We start from the raw sequence: 19454 nt of genomic DNA on the forward strand, positions 1-19454 counted from the left end.
CTAGGGAAACTAGAAAATTGCTGTAAAAGTTTAGTTTAAACTAGTTTCCTGCATCTTACATCCATCTACAACCAGCACATTAACAGATTATGAAATAGAAGTTGTGGGCAATGCAGAGATAGGTGTGTTCTGGAATGAACCATAAAATGAAAACTCAGAGTCTCAATTCATTAATTTGTAGCTAGTGCAAAGCATGAGATGTAGAGAATTTTCAAAACATGATTTCATAAGTAAAGGAGGAGTGAGGAGATAGAGAATGTGTGATATTGGTCTGGAATGACTTATTTCATACACAAAACACCAAGTTCTCTTATGGAACACCACCAATAGTTCCCACCTTGTCAAGAGACTTTAGGTAGCCCTAAACCACTCATTGAGGACATTTTAGTCAATGAAAGAAGAGCTAAGGGTATGTCTACACTACCCGCTGGATCGGCGGGCAGCGATCGATCCAGCGGGGATCGATTTATCGCTTCTAGACTAGATGCGATAAATCAACCCCCGAGCCCTCTCCTGTCGACTCCTGTACTCCAGCACCGCGAGAGGCGCAGGCAGTCAACGGGGGAGCGGCAGCAGTCAACTCACCGCGGTGAAGACACCACGGTGAGCCGATCTAAGTACATCGACTTCAGCTACGTTATTCTCGTAGCTAAAGTTGTTTAACTTACATCGATCCCCCCTGCCGAGTATAGACCAGGGCTAAATGTTTCAATTAGTCAAAATTTGTCTGGAGGGAATATGAACTCACAAGAGGCAATTAACTTTCTTTCTAGTTCCTAGGGACAGAAGAAGCAAGGAACTATTTGTTGGAAGAGATTCAGTCTAAAGTTAAAAACATTTCTATATTAAACGAAAAGCTATTTCGCCTTTTGAAGCAAAATGCAAAGAAAATAAGAGTGGCTCTTCCTGTCTTTTATAGGTTTAATGTAGAAAACCAGAGGTTCTGGGGGTTTCCTCTCACTTTTTTTTTTTAAATACACTTCTGAAATTCAGGTAATCTACCTTGCTTTCCTAGGAAACTCTATGGACAAATGAGAACTGACAGGGATAGTACATCAGAAAAAAAAACAAACAAATGAAATCTGATTAGTTAAAAGCACTTTTACTCCAGCTATTTAAAATGTTCTGATTTTTGTTTACACCTAGCTAAAAAGCACACCCACCCTTCAATTAAGACTGATAAAGCTCCAAATCTTATTTCAGAGTTATCCAAGAAGTCCTCCTACAAAAACAGGGGGGTAAATAGAACCTGACTTTCCTGGTATTTCTGAGGTGAAAAAGAAACAGAACAAAACAAACAATTTTAAGAATGCAGGCTATTTATTATAAAGAATCAAATAATAGCAAAACTTCTCTACCCCTTCCAGGTCACCTTTAAACTTACTTGCTCTAGCAACATATTTCTAAAAGTCTTGCAGTGTCATATCTAAATAAAAATGTACGAGTAAACTAGTAGTACATAGGGTTGCCAACTTTCTAATTCCAGAAAACTGAACACCCTTGCCCCACCCCTTCCCTGAAGACCCACCCCTGCCTGGGCCCCACCCTCCGCTCACTCCATCTCCCCTCCCTCTGTCGCTTGCTCTCCCCCACCCTTTCTCACGTGCTCATTTTCAATGCACGGCCCAACAGACATATTTATTGCTTTGACAGATGTATTATGCTAAGTTCAGGTTTTATTTGTTACAGGATGCTAGAGCTGAAAGCAAAAAATAGTCAAAAAGGGTAATTTAAGAAAAAAAATGAAATTTCACGAAGGTTTTCATAATTCTATCCCTCCCCTCTTCCCATTTTTTGTAACCAGCTCCATGTGTTTTGTTCACTACAGTTATTGTAATTTTATGTGTGGAATTAGGATGACACATTATCACAGCTGCAATGGGTCCAGTGAAGGCCCACTCCCAAAGCCAAAATACAAATCCATAGAGCACAGCCACAGAAATGCACACCTGTCCAGATACCTATAAAAATAAATCTGTAGAAACTGAATCCCACATCTACATGCAGATACACACATGTATTCATGTGTACACTTCTAGCATCCACTAACACATATATTTCCACATTATTTATTATTACAATTATTGTATAGTGCCTAGAGACCCCAACTAAGATCAGGGCTCCAGGCAGGTGCTGGACATACACATAAAAGAGAGAGTCTGCAACAAAGTTTAGAATGTAGCGAGACAAAGGTGGGGAGAAATGTCTGATACATTGGCTCTTCTGCAATTACTAATCAACATTCACTTTTTAAGAAATACATACATTTCTTTTAGAGTCCCCATCTCTTTTAAAAACTTGTTATGAAATGAATACACACATATTTTGTGTCATCAATTTATGCGCAAGCCAGCAAAAGGAATAAAAGTCAAAAAGAGTTAGGCTGCAAATTTTATTCATACAGGTATACACACATGCGGCAATACATGCACCTCCCTACACAAAGACACGGTCTCTTACACACATGTGCATGCATGCATACACTTTCCTATACAGAGAGACTTTTTCCACACACTTTTCCAGGGACTGCCTAAATCACCCAGCTGGGAAGGGAGGAGGGTGGGCTGGAGGAGAAAGGATGGGGAAGGGGGGAGGAAAGAGGCCAAGGACAAGAGCCGGGTGGGGGTGAGAGGGGGCAGTGAAGAGGAGAGAAGAGGGTGTGTGGGGGGGGGGTATGTGGGGTCCATGGGGATGCAGGGGAAGGTGCATGAGGATGTGGGGGGCACAGGGATGTATAGGGACATAATGGGAGTGCAGCAATGTATGGAGGTGAGGAGGATGCTGGGATGTGGGGGGTGAGAAACATGGGGGTGGCAGCTCTGGGAAGCACTACATTAGTACACCTAAATGTTATCTGAATTCCCCAAAATAAGACCTGAAATATAATATCCTGCATTTTAGCATTTTCAAAATGGAATTTACATTAAAAACTCTCTTATAGCTTGCCCCATATTCTCTGAAGTTTTCTTCTCTAAAAGCACATTTACCTAAGGGGAAAAAAAATCACTTTTGGTCTGTTAGAGTGAAATTTATACTATTGCAAGACATTTCTGCAATACAAAGAATCTAACACCAGTTTTTTTAGGGTTCATAGGTCAGACCAGGCAGCTTACTTTCTTTATATTAACAAGTAAGCTTTGCCTTTCTCTTTTCCTTCCCAATAATAAAATAGAATAAAGAGACAAAATTACCTTCGTGCACTGTTATTCCACAATTGTCACACTGGATTATTTCATCAGCATCTTCACTGTTATCCCCCAGACAAACACAGCAAATCAGAATATGGTCCATTTTCTGGGAGGTCCAGTTTTGAGACTTTTCAAGGATCAGAGAGTCCTAGCATTGAAAAATTAAGATGCAATGATTACATTGGGAATCACACTGGAATAGTTTATTATTTCTATTGAAAACAGGTATTTGCCCGGTGTAAATAAAAAAAATTAAAAAGACAAGGATAAAATATATTGTTGCCCTGTAACATTTTTATATTTATAAATGTATACATAAAAACATTTTAAAGCATGTAAAAACCTTCGAGTGCTTAATTTTTCATGTGCATAAAAAAAGTCTTACTCTCCGCTAAAATTGTATGATGCCCAAGTGCAATTCTGCCATCCACCTTTTAGGGTCTTGATGACGCCCACTGTAGAGAAGCCTTGCTTGGGTGGGCCTTATAAGATCTACTAGAGCAGGTCTCCCTTCCAGCAAACCTTATCCAGCAACTTGATTTAAACTGTTGGTGTTCTTTAAAAGAGGAATATCAGAAATATACAAAACTTCATTGCAAGAAGAATTAAGGTTGAAAGTATGTTTTGGGAGTCCAGCTAACTTCAGAAAATTATTACGCTAACAAAGTCTATACCTTCCCAAAAGCCCACACAAGTGTTAAAAAAAAGTATACTGCTGATTTTACATATGATTCATTAAATGGGTAATAATTTCTCATCTTCTCACTACTAACATGAGTGAGTGTTTGGAGGATCACATATGTAGCTTATAAAGTACTTTAGAATTCCTCACAGTGAAAAACACTATATGAAGTGAAATATTACTAATTTATACCATTTTATATAATTCAATTAGCAATTCTCTCATGAAAACATGGAGCAGTTTATATGATTCAGATATAAAACAGTGACGGATAAGTTCTGGGTATTTTCAACCTTTCAAGGTATTTAAATGAATACTATTTAGAATGGATTTAAGGTTATCCTTAAATTGATTAATATGTTTCTGGACTGTAAAATTGTGTCTCTGTACTGTATTAGCACACTGCACCCCCGACTCCCACCTCCATTTTTATAGAAAGGAGTAGAACATGGAACTTAGAGTGGCTTCACCAATAAAGTCTTAACGTATGGAGAGGTGAGGCATCGGACGCACTAGTAATAAAACCATCACTACTGATTAATTAAAGAAGCATTTGTAATAGTTTCAGAGCATAGGTTGGCAATCCATGACTGACACGGAAAACTCCACAGATTACCTGTAGCTCATGGACAACACTTTGAGAACCATTTCCTTAGAAAATAAATCTGATGCCCAAGTGGCTCTGAAGATACAAAAGTAATTTGCCATACTTGCATCGCTCATTGATTGATCACTTTGCTCATAATTAAAAGCAATACAGTACTAGACAGAGAATATCATAAGTAGTAAACATTTCCCAGATGCAAAGGCAATTAGTTTCCAGATGATGTGGGTCTTGTGATATTTTCTCTTCCCAAATTTTCCTAAAAACAAAAACAAGTTTCTAGTTGCCATATTCAGGACTACAGGTAATAGTTACAATGCAGTGGTAACAGACTAATGACAGCCTGGGGGCAGGTGGGGGAGGCGGATTTATGGTTCAGCATAAACTTTTGAGTGAGACGAATTAACATAACACAATAACTGTTCCAGTTAACTTTTCATTACAATATGCTAAATGCACATTAATAATCCTTGCTGCAAAAGATAATGCAAGCTGTATAATTAGTATAAAATTGTTTTAAAATTTCTAGTACTCAAACACTGAGAAAAGTGAGGCCAACACCAAACTGATGATTTGAAAGTCTGAGTAATATATCTAGGTCCTCAACATTTTAGGGAATTTTCCAAAAGCTCAAGGAGATACATTTCCAATATGGTATGTAAAACCACCATTTCTACATTAAGCAAAAGATGTACCTAGGTTATATATAAAATCTAATATGGCGCACTAGAACTAGGAATAAAATGTAATTTACTATGGTGTGTTTGCCAACATCACATGAAGAAACTGTTGACTTGGTTGTTCTATTTTTCTGAAGTTTAAAGAAAATTAGAACAAAGTCTACATAATCTCAGGAGATCAATACAGAGCTCTTGTATGTATAGATCAATAATACAAAGCTTGTCACTTCTTGGTTACCAGTCTGAATCCACCCCCAGTTGCTTTATGATGGTTGTTCAGTGGCCAACGTAAAATATGTTTGTAGATCTCAATCTGCTTCCACTACACAGTACAACTGGCATCTTGATCTGACAGGCCAAGGAACAGGGCACAGAGAATAAGTGATCTTCCAACCCCAAAATTTGGACACTGAAGTTCAGGTATGAGGTACATTAGTGGAGCACTGTGGGAAAGTTTGTACTGCTGCTACTACCTTTTCTGTTTACAGACGATTCCTGGTTCCAGAGCTGTTAATCTGGCACAAGCTATATATTTACATCAAACATTAAAAAAAAAATGTATAATTGCCTATAAACATGATTTAGGTAACTTTCCATTCACTGTACAAACACAAAAATGTGTTAGCAATACCTCCTAATTATGGCAGATTAACTGTGCCAGTGCATAGTTAGACTTGTAGCAGAGAGGTCCTTAAAGTTCTACGGACTTTACAGAAAGCCAGAATTTTCAATCAACACCACATGCTCAGATTCTTTGCTTGGCTTCATTGAGGAAAGTCTAAAATTTTGGTCTGATTTCTAGTTCTATAAACACTGACATTTTTCTAACTAAAAGCAAACTTATAAAACTTGTGACATTTTATCCAACTGAATAAAACTAAAACTGTACTGTGAAAACACTGATATAACATTTATATGAAGAAAATATGTATGAGAAACAGACAGAAGGTAGAGGGCTAAGCCAATGCTGCAAGGATATCAAATTCGGCATCAAGATTAGGTTTTGTGAGGGGACACTGAATCTGTGGTATGCTGCATGTAGTGGCCAGGAACCCTCATGTGGGGTCAAGAACTGTTGTTCCAGCCAAACCCTACACCTGCAAGGTAAAGGGGCGGATTTCATTCCCATCACCACTTAATTCCCCATACAAAGCCCACTATTACAGGCTTTTGCAGGAAGTATTAAGTTTCACAACCTATGCACATGTACCTCCTAATAACTTTAATGGGAATTGCAAAGGGCCTCACTGGGGAAGAAAAGAACTCCTTAAAGCAATAGCAATTATAAAATTGAAGAGCATCATTTATCTATTAATGATGCTTGACACAAGTTGCGACAAAGTAAGCTTGTCTGCCTATACTTAATACAGTAGAACACTATAAAGGTAATGCATTACAACACAGGTTCAAGTATAACATAGTCTGTCCTTGAATTCTATCTTTGCAAAATGAAAGGGTAAAAAAAATTAACAGCAAAAAGACTTGAAAGAGATAAGAACCAAAACCTTATTAAAGGCCTCAATATTAGTTGCCTACACAAAGTTAGTTGCTTAAATACTCTGTCCTTTCATACATCAAGCAAAGTAACAGCTGCACTAGGACTTCAGCTTCTGCATTGTAATGAGATTCTACTGGACTCTAAAAGGAACTATTTTTACTAAATGTGAAAAATTATTATACTGGCGCTGCCAGCAGCACTTTTAAAACCTTGTTGTTTCAAATCCCATAAAGTGAAATTGGACATGTATTCTGTTAACCTAGAAGTTAAAACTAGATGTAAAAAATTAAAGTCCATTAAGCCAATTTTCACTTTTAGAGATCCAATTACATTACTCTGTATTGAAGGAAAACAAAATCTAAAAACAGCTTAATCAAAAAATTCAGATAGTTCTTAATGTGCATTGTTAGGATAATTTTTAATCAGTTGTGACAGTTCATTTTGAAAGGTAGGAAAGATGGTCTTATTATTAATGCCCAAGATTTGAAGCTAGGAGATCTGAGTTTTAATTCTGACTCTGGCACAGACTGTGGGGAAGTCACTTAAGAATCAATCTGGCAAGGTGCTAAACACCCTCAATTACCATTGATGTCAGTGGGAGCTGAAGACACGTTAAGGAACAAGACCTTAATTTCTCGGTCCTTCAGTTTCCCCATCTGTAATATGGGATTATACTGTAACAACACTAACCTACCTCAGATGTTTTGTGAAGATTAGTCCATTAATATCTGTGAAGTGCTTTGAGAGCCTCAGCTAGAAGGCATGGAGAAGTATATAGTGGTAGTTTAAAATTATAAAATGATATAAAGGAAAAGGGACTGAGAGTGGGCTACTCTCACCTTAAGAGATCCCTAAAGATCAGGTAAAATAGGCCTGCAATATCACTGCCTGTATTGTACCTACTGTGTGGCAAGAGGGCAAACTTTACCTGCTATGAGGTTCAAAATGACACATTCATCTAAGAAGTACTTTAGATCCTAACACTATCAAATCTAACCATTCCGTGTGGAGTCACAACAATAAGCATATAATGCACACGTCGCAAATTTCCAAATGTAAACAAGTGTACTGGTTTAATGTTAAAAACAGTACATGCATATTCTCAAGTTATCTTTTTAGTCACAACTACTAGCGTTAATAAGATGCACAAGTGATAACCAATGTTAGTGACTAAATCCATAAAGTATCTACAAGTAAGTCTCTCATGAAAGTACAACACAGAAAGACATTTGGTTCTTCAACATTCCAAAATACTAAACCTTGCTCAACACAATTTGGAGTGTTAATAGTAAAATCAGCACACATAACTCATCAGAAAAGACTCTTTAAATGAAAAAAACCTTCTAAGTAATCCTGTATGACTAATTTATCCAGAAGTTAAACCCTATTGTATCAACAGTATAATTACCTGTAAAAAGTTAAAAACAATAGTCTTTACAGTGATTTTTTGAATTTTGCAACTATGATGTATTAAGTCAACAATCTTAGCCACCCAATACAGCACTACCACCCTATTTAAGGGGATAGGAATTGTGTGTGGTAAAAGATTGCAATATCAGAAACTTAATACATAATATTTGCATTCTGCAATCACAATGTATTCAATGCAATTAATTCTTACCCATGGTACTGTTTGGTGTTTTAAAAAAATTAGAACATACACTAAAACTATAAACAGCTTGCTAGAGAAATATAACATTCATTCTAGCTGAGCCCACATCAGAGTACATGTTCCTCTATTAAGAATTCTTGAACAGTGAATGTAATTTTTGTTTTCTATGATGTTTGTTGCAATGAGGAACTGGATCAAGAATATTTGCTTTGGGGGGGGGGGGCATTCGTTAGGACATGTCAAAGCTATTACGCGACTTTAGCATTGGTTTCTGTTTAATAAGATACACGCTATAACAGAACTAAACTGTTCATTAGCAGAAGTTAGTTAGCACTATGGACCTACTTGCTATGAAACTGATCCAAAGGCCATTGAAGCCGATGGAAAGACTCCCATTGATTTAAATGGGTGTTGATTGGCCTTTATGGCCCAAACAAATTTATTTCACTTGCCGTACCCATTCAGCATAGTTCTGTAGTTTTTTTAATTATTAAAAAAAAAACCCTCACTGTAAATAGGATTCCAGTCAATCAGTTTAACTTCAATGAGTAATTTAAAAAGAATAGCACTGCAGACTACTTTCCATTTTTCAACAGACATATTATAGAAAGTTGGTTGCTCTACCTCATTACTCTTGCTTTGTGAAAGAGCCAGGCTATCATTTGTCAGCTCCTCATCATCAGCACTATTCCTGCTAAGAACTTTATTTTTCTTTTTCTTGGATCCACCATCACTAGCAGTGCTGCTGTTATCCTCATTGCCTTCCTCATCATTGTCATCCTCATCGCTACCACTTCCATCGTCTTCATCCTCCTCATTATCTCCATCACTTCCCTCTTTCCGCAATGCAGTTTTTCCCTTCTTCTTCCCAGCAGTAGGTCGCCAGTCGTTGTCATCCTCGCTGTCATAATCATCCATTTCATTTAGTTCTTCCATCGATACAAAATCCAGCAGAGGTCGGTTCCTACGCAAATTCCACTTTTTTGGTTCATTTGTTTGCTCATCAGCAGCAGCATCAGATTCAGTTGCTTTTTCTTTCTCCTTTTCTTTTTTCTTTTTTGGCTTCTCATCTTCTTCCTCCTGTTCTTTTTTTTCAGTCTTAATCACCTCTTTCTCTGTTGTAAGCATCGTTTCTCCAGCAGAAGTTTTCAGTTGCTGTTCTTCCTCTACTTTCACTTCTGCCAATTCTTCCTCCAAGACATTTTCTTCTGATTCACTACAGGAACCTTCACCACTGTCCTTTGATGCATCTTCACTCCCACGACCACTTCCTTCAGAATCTGTTGAGCATATGAAAATTTAAAAAATGTGTTCCAACACAAATGTACCCAAAAAACCCAAAAGCTGTTGAAGTAACAAGTTGTTAAAATTACAGAATGATGCATGTTCCTCCCTTATTAGGCATCCAACCTATGTTGCAGTTGGTGTCCAAATATCGCTACTGCAAGTAGTACTACTCAGATTCTGTTGAATGAGTGCATTTTGAAATGGGGGGGGGGGGGAGAGTTAAGATATATTAAACGACACCTAGTTAAATTCCCCTTTGAATCTCATCTCATATTACCAATAGGCAGCAGTATGGGATAGATGTAGTCGCCATTTGATATTATAAAGCATGAATAATTGTACTTGTTTTAAAATCTTAGTAGTTATTTCCTAAACCTTGAAAATGAAAGCTCAAAATAAAATAGATACTCAATACCAATCACGCCATTTAAAGATTATTAAGGTTACAAAATTAAGCATTCAAAAGTCAAGAAGTGCCAAAGTTGAGTTTGCTCATACAAACTTAACTCTGCCACCTGGTATATATGCATAGTAAGAATTTTTAATTTCACCATCACTTACTATCTTTACCCTACAAGAGCTCTGCCTCATTCACTCCATAGTTTGGACAATGGACAAGTCTGAACTGGGTGTCACCCCATCATCATTCTTCAGTTACTGATCCCTGGTCTCATTTACTACACTAGTCCAATTTGCACAATGGATAAGGCAGAGGTTCTAGACTTCTGCCTCATTCTCTATTCAGTATGCAAATAAGTGAGGTTGGCGTTCTGTTGGGAAAAAAGGAGAGCATGTAAAAATGTAATTAAAGATTATTATGATGCATTTGCACAAAAAGGTTGAAAGATGCATGGACACTTCCTGACTTGAGTGTTTCTCTTAGTAACCAACATTCTTTTACTAGTTTTCATTTTAAATATTTATTTTAAGTTAAGAGAAATGAAGAATAAATTATCTTATTTGGAGCAATTTTCTAGTAAACAGTAGAAAGTTCTGTTCTGCATGATACATGTACTCAATGAGGCAGAGGCTTCAATGAAGTAAGGATTGAGATTTTCCAAATCTACCACCAAATTGTACCGGTTGCCTCCAACAAGTGCCAATAAATAAAATAAATAAATAAAATAAATAACCTCATCATGTATCTTTTGAGCCACACATTGTAGATAACTGCTTTACTGGCACCTAAAAAAAAAAAAAAAAAAAAATGCCTCTGCCCTTAATCATCTTACTTACCAGGCAATAGCAACTAATGCATTTTATTAGTTACCAAAGAGCAATCCCTGCACACACCTTCATAGCCATATACAGCCCAATAGACAGTGGAACTAGCATGGTTCTGTATGGTGAAGACAGGATGCAGAGAGCCCCATACACACACCATGTAGCTAAGCCCTAAAGAGTGCCACCAGGTGCTAAATTTCTTAAAGGACCCATTTCTTACAATAAATGTTAATTAATTTAGAAGTTAACACATTTTACTTTTAAGAGTAAAAGGCTTATGGTAAGCCAGCAAAGTAGGCTCACGATAACAGGAGAAGAGTGCCTGGCACCATTTTGGAGAGTTCCTTTAATTGATCTTTCCTCGCTCTTGATCCTTCCAAGACTTATTCACATGCTTAAATTAAGCTCAAAGAAAAGTCTTTCCAGAATCCAAGTTTGAGCATGCTGAGTACACAGCAAGTGTCCTGAATTGAACATGTGGTGGGGCCATGACCACCATGTACAACTTCAGATATCCTGAGTCCTTCCCTTAAGGAGACAACAGCCCCCATGACTAGGGGAAAACAAAAGAGACTATCACTAATACAGGATCACAAAGCCCCAATGTCACAAAAGCAATTTTTTTAAGTTAACTATGCTTAAGCTGATCAAGTCTCAGGGCCAAGGCTGTACTAAACTGTGCCTGAGTTTGATTATGAAAATCACTTTACCAACATTATTGCAAGAAAGTCACAGTCAAAATGTTAATCTTAGATAAATGTAGATATAACTGCACTAGGAAGTAGAGTCTTGTCCTTTTATATAGTTTTTTTTTAAATTCTAAATACGCTATGATTAAAGCTTTTTTTAAAAATTAAAACTTGTAATACAACTGCTTAAAATAATTGCTCCACAACTAATTTTGACCTTTAAGAAGTAAAGACTCATAGTTGAACAGCAAACGATCTGACTTCCAAAAAAAATACATACAAGTAATGGGATACATTTTTTAAACTCTTTTCTCTGTACAATTTGTCAAATATTCTTTAAATTTGCAAAAAATACGTTATTTATACAGCAATGGTCGACATAGCACTATCAGAAAAAAAGGGATTTTTGCCAGAAAGCCTAATGGAGCTTTTCTAGCTCTTTCCAACCCTTCATTCTTGCAACTTGTCCCTGTTTCCATGTTCCCTGTCAGCTAACCAAATCTACTCAGTCTCAAGTCCAGTCACAAAAACTGGAAAAAGTAGTATGTAAACCAAATATCTCAGAGAAACTATAGTATACCGTAGGCCATTTCAATCATTTAACCTAATTACAAAAGGTAAATTTCTTTTTTTAAAAGGACAGTTTTAAAATATCTTAAAGAATAATCAGTTACAAAACATGCCATTTTGCTGGTTTCATACAGGATAAGACAATTCTTCTCCAGTTTCAATGTATGAAAAAGAAGGAACTTTAAAATCATTGTAACTTATGTTCTATTAGCAGATTCCTGTTTATTTTCTGGCTATCAGATAAAGCTACACACCATAATTGTGCATATTGGATATAATAGTGGCTAAATCAATCTTAAATACCAAAAAAGAACAGAATTGGTATCTATTATGTAATGTTCCAAACATTTGATTTTAGACTGAATCTAATGTCAATTTAACTTGCAGCCATAATTTTATGCACTTATTTGCATTGTAAGAAGGTTTGACTAAGCATTTTAAAATATTAAGGATCTGAGCCATACACTTCAATTAAAACATTACTCTGTCTCTTCTGGTAACAGCAATGTATATAAAGACAAAGATCACCAGACAAAAGAGTTTAAGATATGATTGTACTGATCAGAGGCAGTACTTTGTCTTCCAATGCCTGTGAGTGAAGCATTTAAGCAACTTTATCAAATGCAGGTGTGAGTTTGAGAAGGCTACAAAAAAAGGAGTTGTGAATGATTGGCTTGCAGACACAGAACTGGAGATTGTAAGTCTGTCAGATGGTGTAAACTGAAGTGTGTCATGTCTAGTCAGCAAAAGGATGAAAAGCATCTAAGGACAACCCAGTTACTAATGATGTAGTAAGTGGGCATTCTTACCTCTGAGCCAGCACTCAATAAGTGACCCAGCATCCAGCACAGTGGCTTTCTCTTTATTCATGTCTGTTCAGAGCCCAGCAGAATAAGGTACCAATTTTGATTACGATATCACCCAAAGATCCCAATGTCAAGTGTTTATTAATAAATAATAATGGCAAGAAAAGCATCATGCAGCTTGTGGCATAAAAGGAAATTTATAAAAAAAAAAAAAAGTTAAGAGTAAAAAGGTCTGAGCACTTTAACCCTGCTGTCATATATTTCAAAAACCATCTTGCCTACTTAAAAATTCACTTTAATGTTTTCCGTTGAAACTATAATGTTCTTCACCCCACTTATTATGCAGCAATGCTGATGCAAATGGATGCAGAGTCCATCCCTCAAAAGTGACTACATATCCACATGGGCTGTAAAGTGCTTTGAGAGCTCTAGGCTAAAAAGATGCTATATACACAAGTTATACAGGGAACAAATAGATACTCTAGTCCAGGCATCAAGAATCCTTAGGATCCATCTATTTAAAGTTAAAGAGAAGAGTACACTATAGCTGCTTTTCAAAGCAAACTCTCAAAGCACTGATCTTTATTGTGCACTGTTGGATTGCAAAACTTCAGTTGAAGACATGAAACGTTGCATCATGGGGTACACGCAAGCATCCCAAATCAAACTTGAATGTTCTTTGTCTCTTGTAACTTAAATAAAAAAAAAAAGTGCCAAACCAATTATTTTTTAAAAGTTATTCCAAAACAGACCATGTAATGCCAATCTTCAGCCAGGAATAAGTCTTTAAATTATTTGTAATAAATGAGTAATAAATACAACTTTAACTATAATGATACTAAGGGCTGGTCTACACTGGGGGGCGGGGGGGGGGGAAATCGATCCAAGATATGCAACTTCAGCTACGCGAATACCGTAGCTGAAGTTGAAGTATCTTGGATCGAATTACCTGGGGTCCACACGGCGCGGGATCAACGGCCGCGGCTCCCCCGTCGACTGCGCTACCACCGCTCGCTCTGGTGGAGTTCCGGAGTCGACGGTGAGCGCGTTCGGGGATCGATATATCGCGTCTTAACGAGATGCGATATATCGATCCCGGATAAATCGATTGCTACCCGCCGATACAGCGGGTAGTGAAGACGTACCCTAAGGAGCACTACTTAGAAATAGTATCTGAGAAGGTGTAAGAAAGTTACTTTTTTAATTGAAAATAACCATGCAAATGCAACACTAAGGTCGAGAACTAGTGTCATGTCTAGACTGGGGAAGTTTATGAATTCCAAAACCAGTTCAGCTGAATGGATGTTAAAACCAGTGGGATCCTTAAAGCAGATAAGACATCAGTTGCTTCCATCATTTTATCATTGTGTTGGTTACACTTGATGAAAAGCCTAAAAACAGGATTAACTGACACGGTTATAAAAATGGGTCTACCCATGGAAACCTTGTCCACACTAGGGTTACCACTGGAACCGGTAAGTAATTTGTTCTTTTATTTTGGAAGTTCCCTTATCACATACAAAACATCAGAGGAACAGAATCCAGAAGATTTGGGAGTTAAAATACCTATTTAAACAGTTGAGTCCAATCTTGCAAACCCTTGCTACAGCACATACTTCCATTGATTTCAGTGCGACAACGAGCATGATTAAGGGTTTGCAGTATCTTAGCATCTCATACTACTACACAGGCTGTTAAGATCTAGAACTTCACACACATAGATGCAACGTGGCTGACTGAGGGGAACCCAACTTTTGAATTTCTTGACTTCAGTGCATTTAAATCCTCATATTTTATGTTTAGTTAACTTTTTTCCTATGGAACTTCTTAGGTTTTTACCAAAAATTTTAGTAATTTGAAATAGCTGTTTGTGTGTGTATTTGAACACTGACTTACCCAAATACATGCATTACTGCCTATTTGTTGAGTAAGCCACACGTACTGGCATTTATTTGAAAATGTAATCATATTGCACAATATAATAAGGTTATTCTCCATTTACTTTTAGTCATTTGGTTATCTACATTTGTAATGAATCCATTCCACACAAGAAGTTCAGCCATAGAATTCTAAATCCAAAGAGTACTTAGACTTAAAGAGATATAAGCCCTGATCCTGCAACATACTGTACATCGGGGATTGGCAACCTTTGGCATGCGGCCCACCAGGGTAAGCACCCTGGCGGGCCAGGCCAGTTTGTTTACCTGCCGCATCCACAGGTTCGGCCGATCGTGGCTCCCACTGGCCGCGGTTCGCCGTTCCAAGCCTATGGGGGCTGCGGGAAGCGGCGCAGGCCGAGGGATTTGCTGGCCGCCGCTTCCCACATCCCCCATTGTCTTACCCTGGCGGGCCATATGCCAAAGGTTGCCGATCCCTGCTGTACATAGGCAGACCTCTGGATCCACACGGAGCACCACGGAATTCAATAGGGTTCCACATGAACACAAGGATCTGCCCATGTGTTACGAATTGCAGATTCAACAATGTTGTAAACTAAGGGGGGGGGGGAAATCTACTCTTCAATCAAGAATAGGGTATTATTTGTGAGGCAAACTCTGGACATGTTGCAGAGTCCTTTGTAGTTCAGTTCTTCCATCAAAAAAGTAACCAGGCCAAGCATAGCTTAAATTTAAAATCATATATCAACCACATTCAAAACAGCACAGATCTGCTCTTTCAAGCATACAATTATTGTCTAATTAGTATGAAACACAGGAAGCAATCTAAACATTTATATTGTACTAAAAATCAACACAAAAGGGATAGAAGCCATTGAAGAACTGACAAGCTTTTCCTTTCAAAACATTCAGAACTTTAATTCAAATACTTTTTCTTTTCAAAATTTCACAGAGTAAGCACTCCCAATTGAAGTTATATATACCAATTCTGAAGTTTTAAAGCAAAGCTATTTGAATGATCTGAACACAAAAAAAGTCAAAGTATTTAAGATTAGAACAAGCAAACTTCTTTTATTGTCAGAGATCACAAACAGCCTTGGCTTCTATGTTGCATCTTGAGGGAATTCCCACTCGCACTCCTTAGATTGGAGTAGAGATTTAAACATTTGTACCTATTCACGGCCCAGACTGAGTCTCCATAACTGCACAACATCCATAGTTCAATGAACCTGTAATCCAAGTGGAGCCTTTAGGTTCCAATACAAAATAATAATTTAAGTAGGAATTTTTACTTCTGAATTTATTTTTTCACTAAATCTGAGAAAGTTATACAATATACTCCTATTTTTTATTATTTTCTCTCTCTACACCTCTTTCCCAGTCGCCTCCTAGAACATTTTGATCCTCACACTACCCTTGTGTGTCCCATACTCCCTTTCCCAAGAACCCCACTTTTGCTACTGCACCAGTATAATGCCACCTATGCTATTGCACCAGAATAAAAGTGACTAGCTTGCCACTGGAAACTGACAATATAATTAGTTTCACTCAACTCCTTCTAGAGCAGTTCTATCTGCAAGATGAAAAACCCTTAATTCCAAAGAAGCCTAAAGTGAAAATTAACAAGATGCAGATCAGTTTCATTCTGGTGCTGCTGCAATTCTCTCCTACAAGAAGACAATCCCCAGGGGAATCTTTAAAATTGGGACTAAAGTTGAGGAAGAGGGGCCAGGGGGAAAAATAGAGCATACCTGCAATCCTGTATCAGTTTAAACACCTATGTTGGACAAGAAGCCATTAGGAATTACTGAATTCATTAATACGGGACAGCTTACCAAGAGATGTGGTAGAAATTACAAGTCACTAAGCTCAATGCAAGAATTACTAGGTGAAGTTCTTTGGCCTGTGTTATGCAAGAGGTCAGACAGACTAAGTGGTCATAGGGCTCCCTTTAGGCCTTAAACCTCTTGTTTTATTTCTATATATGATTCTATGACCTGCATATAGCTAGTCTATTTATCTACATGGTCCTGCCACTTTTACCCTCTTCCTCCCACCTGCAGCCTCCATTTATTTATTACACCAGTTATTGTGTTGGGGCTTATTTTAGGCATAAAGAGAGATTCCATGTAGATACAAGGGTCTTCACATATGGATTAGACTGCAGAAATAGGGCTTTAGACTGTAAAACTTTTGAGACAGGGACTATCTTATGAGTTCATACAGCTCCCAGCACTGATTTGATTGAGTCCTCTGGTGCTACTGTAATATAAACAAATAAATCTAAATTGATTTTTTTTTTCCTCCCAAGTTTTCTACTTTTTAGCAGGGACCAGGCTTGGGGGGAAAAAAAAAAAAGCCATCCAGAAAAGATAAGCTCTTGCTTTTGAGAACAAAGAGGTGCTGTGAAGGAAATGACTGCCTAACATTAATATGTTAGTCCAACATTATAAATAATAGGTATTTCCATACCTTTTTTTGTTAGACAAAAGCCAGATCTACATATACAGCGCTGCAGTGGCGCAGCTGTACTGATGCAGCTGCGCCACTACAGCGCATCTGGTGAAGACACTATGCCAACGGGAGACAACTCTCCTGTCGGCATAAAAAAAAGCCACCTCTGCAAACAGCAGAAACTATGTTGTCAGGAGAAGCAGAAGCTCTTTCACCAACATAGCACTGTGCACATGAACTTGTCAGTGTAACTCATGTCGCCCAGCAGGGTGGTTTGTTCATACCCCTGAGCAATATAAGTTATCCTGACATAGACTGTAGTATAGACATGCTCCTAGTTTTTATTTAGGCTAACAACTAGAACACTTGTGCACAGAAAATACTTATTATTCCTGCTGGTCCTTGTCTGATCTTCAGTTGAAAGCAACTAATGCTTAATTATCAGTTTGCAATCTATTTTTATTTTAAAAAAAATACTTTTTAAAGTTGTACCTGGCATTAGGTATTTCACAGAGATAAGGATTACAAGTTAACCAATCAGATTACTGGGCTTCAGGTGCCAACATTCCAACAGGTTTATATCCTATACAGAAACACAATGTACAATTTCAATGTGTAACCTACTGATTTATCAATACCACTCCTTCTCCCATTCCAGATATGAGCTGAGAAACCAAAAGCCATAATTTCTCATAAAAATAATGGAAACAAAATCATTTTGAATTAGGGAGCTGAAGGGAAATGTTTACCTGAGGCATCTCCAACCTTAAAATCACTGTCATCTGAGCTATCATAATCTAAAGCTTCCAGCAGTGAAGCTGCCAAAGGCTTCACTTGTCTCCTCTTCGAACTGCGATCCACTGTAGAAACGAAAGAATTTCATTATTAGATGATGATAATGAAAATCAACATTATATTAAGCATAAATCGTTTAGACTATACAGATGCTGGTGGCAGGAACTGCCTATGTTGTACAGTTTTAAAGCTCAGTCAGCACACAAACATCATACAGCATGAGATACAATAGCACCCACCTCCAGCCAGGGATCTGAAATAGTCCTACCAGTGCAGGGAGGGAGGGGAAACATGATGCATGAAGGTTTGGGGTTAATACATCTTTTGTTGGGGCATCCCCGGCCCCCAGGACCAGCGCCCCTCAGCAATGAGGGCTCGTTGATACTAATAAGCATTGGATAAGGACAGCCACGGGAGGGGGGGGTACAGGGAGAGGTTACGGGGGGTGGCTAATGCCTCCCACCGGGAGGTGCGGGGGGCAGGCAAGGCCTCGCACTGTGGGGAGGGAAGGTGCGAGAGGCTAACGCCTCTTCGCCCGGGGGATGCCCAACGCTAGCCCGGGGCGGCCGGGCAGGCGAGGCGGGGGAGGGAGCTCCCGGGGAGGCGGCGGGGACAGTCACTTACTAAAGCCGGCGGCGGGACAAGGAGGCGAAGGGCGGGCTCGGGCGGCGGCAGACGCGCCGGTCCCCTTCCCACCCCTCAGGCTCCTCAGCGCAGGGTCCCGGCGCTGGCGGAGTCCGGGCCGGTAACCCAGACAATGGGCACAGCCGCAAGCCGCGACCCGGATGCAGATCCCAGCCACAGAGCAGGGCAGGCTTTGCTACTACGGCTCGCTCCACTGAGCATGCGCAGAACACCCGCACAGGCGCATTAGGGGAAAGTGAAGCTGTTCACGCTTCCATGACGCCCCTACCCTTCCGCAGCCCAGTATCTGAGCTGGGCAGGGCAGTGCTGTGCCTGCCGCTAACCCCACAAGGGAGCAGGAGTGGGGTGAGGAGTGAGGGGGACTTAGGCCTGTGGGTGTGTGTGCAGGATTTAAGGGGGGAATTGGGACTAACTATGCCCAGGCTTTCATCCTGATTTGGGTTTTCAGTGCAGGGACAGAGGGGCTGCAGAGGGACTAAGGTGCTGTCCATTCATTCATTCACTCAATAATACTGGCAACGCCACGTGTTCAGAAATCACCAATCACCCTTTTACCTCCCCGCCCCCACACACAATGAGAGTGGATTATGATTAGTGAGTTTTTTAATTATGCATTTTGGGCTCTTTTTTGTTTTCCTTTTGGCTGCTGAGCCCTCAAGGTGTACGCAGGTCACGTTTTCAGGCTTATCTGAGCAACCATGAGGGCTAGAAACTTACTTGTTTTAAAAGTAAGTGATTGTCGCCACAGCCTCCCCAAGGAAGACCCCCGCCCTGTTTAAAACTTTGTTTTAAACGTACTTGTTTTAAAGGGAAGCTGAGAGT

General features: G+C 38.9%; 1 protein-coding gene across 2 annotated transcripts in view; it reads right to left on the minus strand.

Annotated features, from left to right (window-relative positions):
- PHF14 (PHD finger protein 14) overlaps window positions 1-18755 on the minus strand; it is a 277173-nt gene extending 258418 nt beyond the window's left edge. For both annotated transcript variants that reach the window (XM_024206092.3, XM_024206090.3), the window contains exons 1-4: window positions 18612-18755; window positions 17942-18052; window positions 8889-9544; window positions 3192-3336 (exon numbers count right to left, since the gene is read on the minus strand). In XM_024206092.3, coding sequence (XP_024061860.2) covers window positions 3192-3336; window positions 8889-9544; window positions 17942-18052; window position 18612 — 913 coding nt within the window. In that variant the 5' untranslated portion in view covers window positions 18613-18755. The remainder of the gene's footprint in view (window positions 1-3191; window positions 3337-8888; window positions 9545-17941; window positions 18053-18611) is intronic.
- Between the last annotated feature and the right edge of the window lie 699 nt (window positions 18756-19454).

Source organism: Terrapene carolina, unplaced genomic scaffold (assembly GCF_002925995.2).
Source record: "Terrapene carolina triunguis isolate 2854851 unplaced genomic scaffold, T_m_triunguis-2.0 Scaffold84, whole genome shotgun sequence".
Taxonomy (NCBI): Eukaryota; Metazoa; Chordata; order Testudines; family Emydidae; genus Terrapene; species Terrapene triunguis.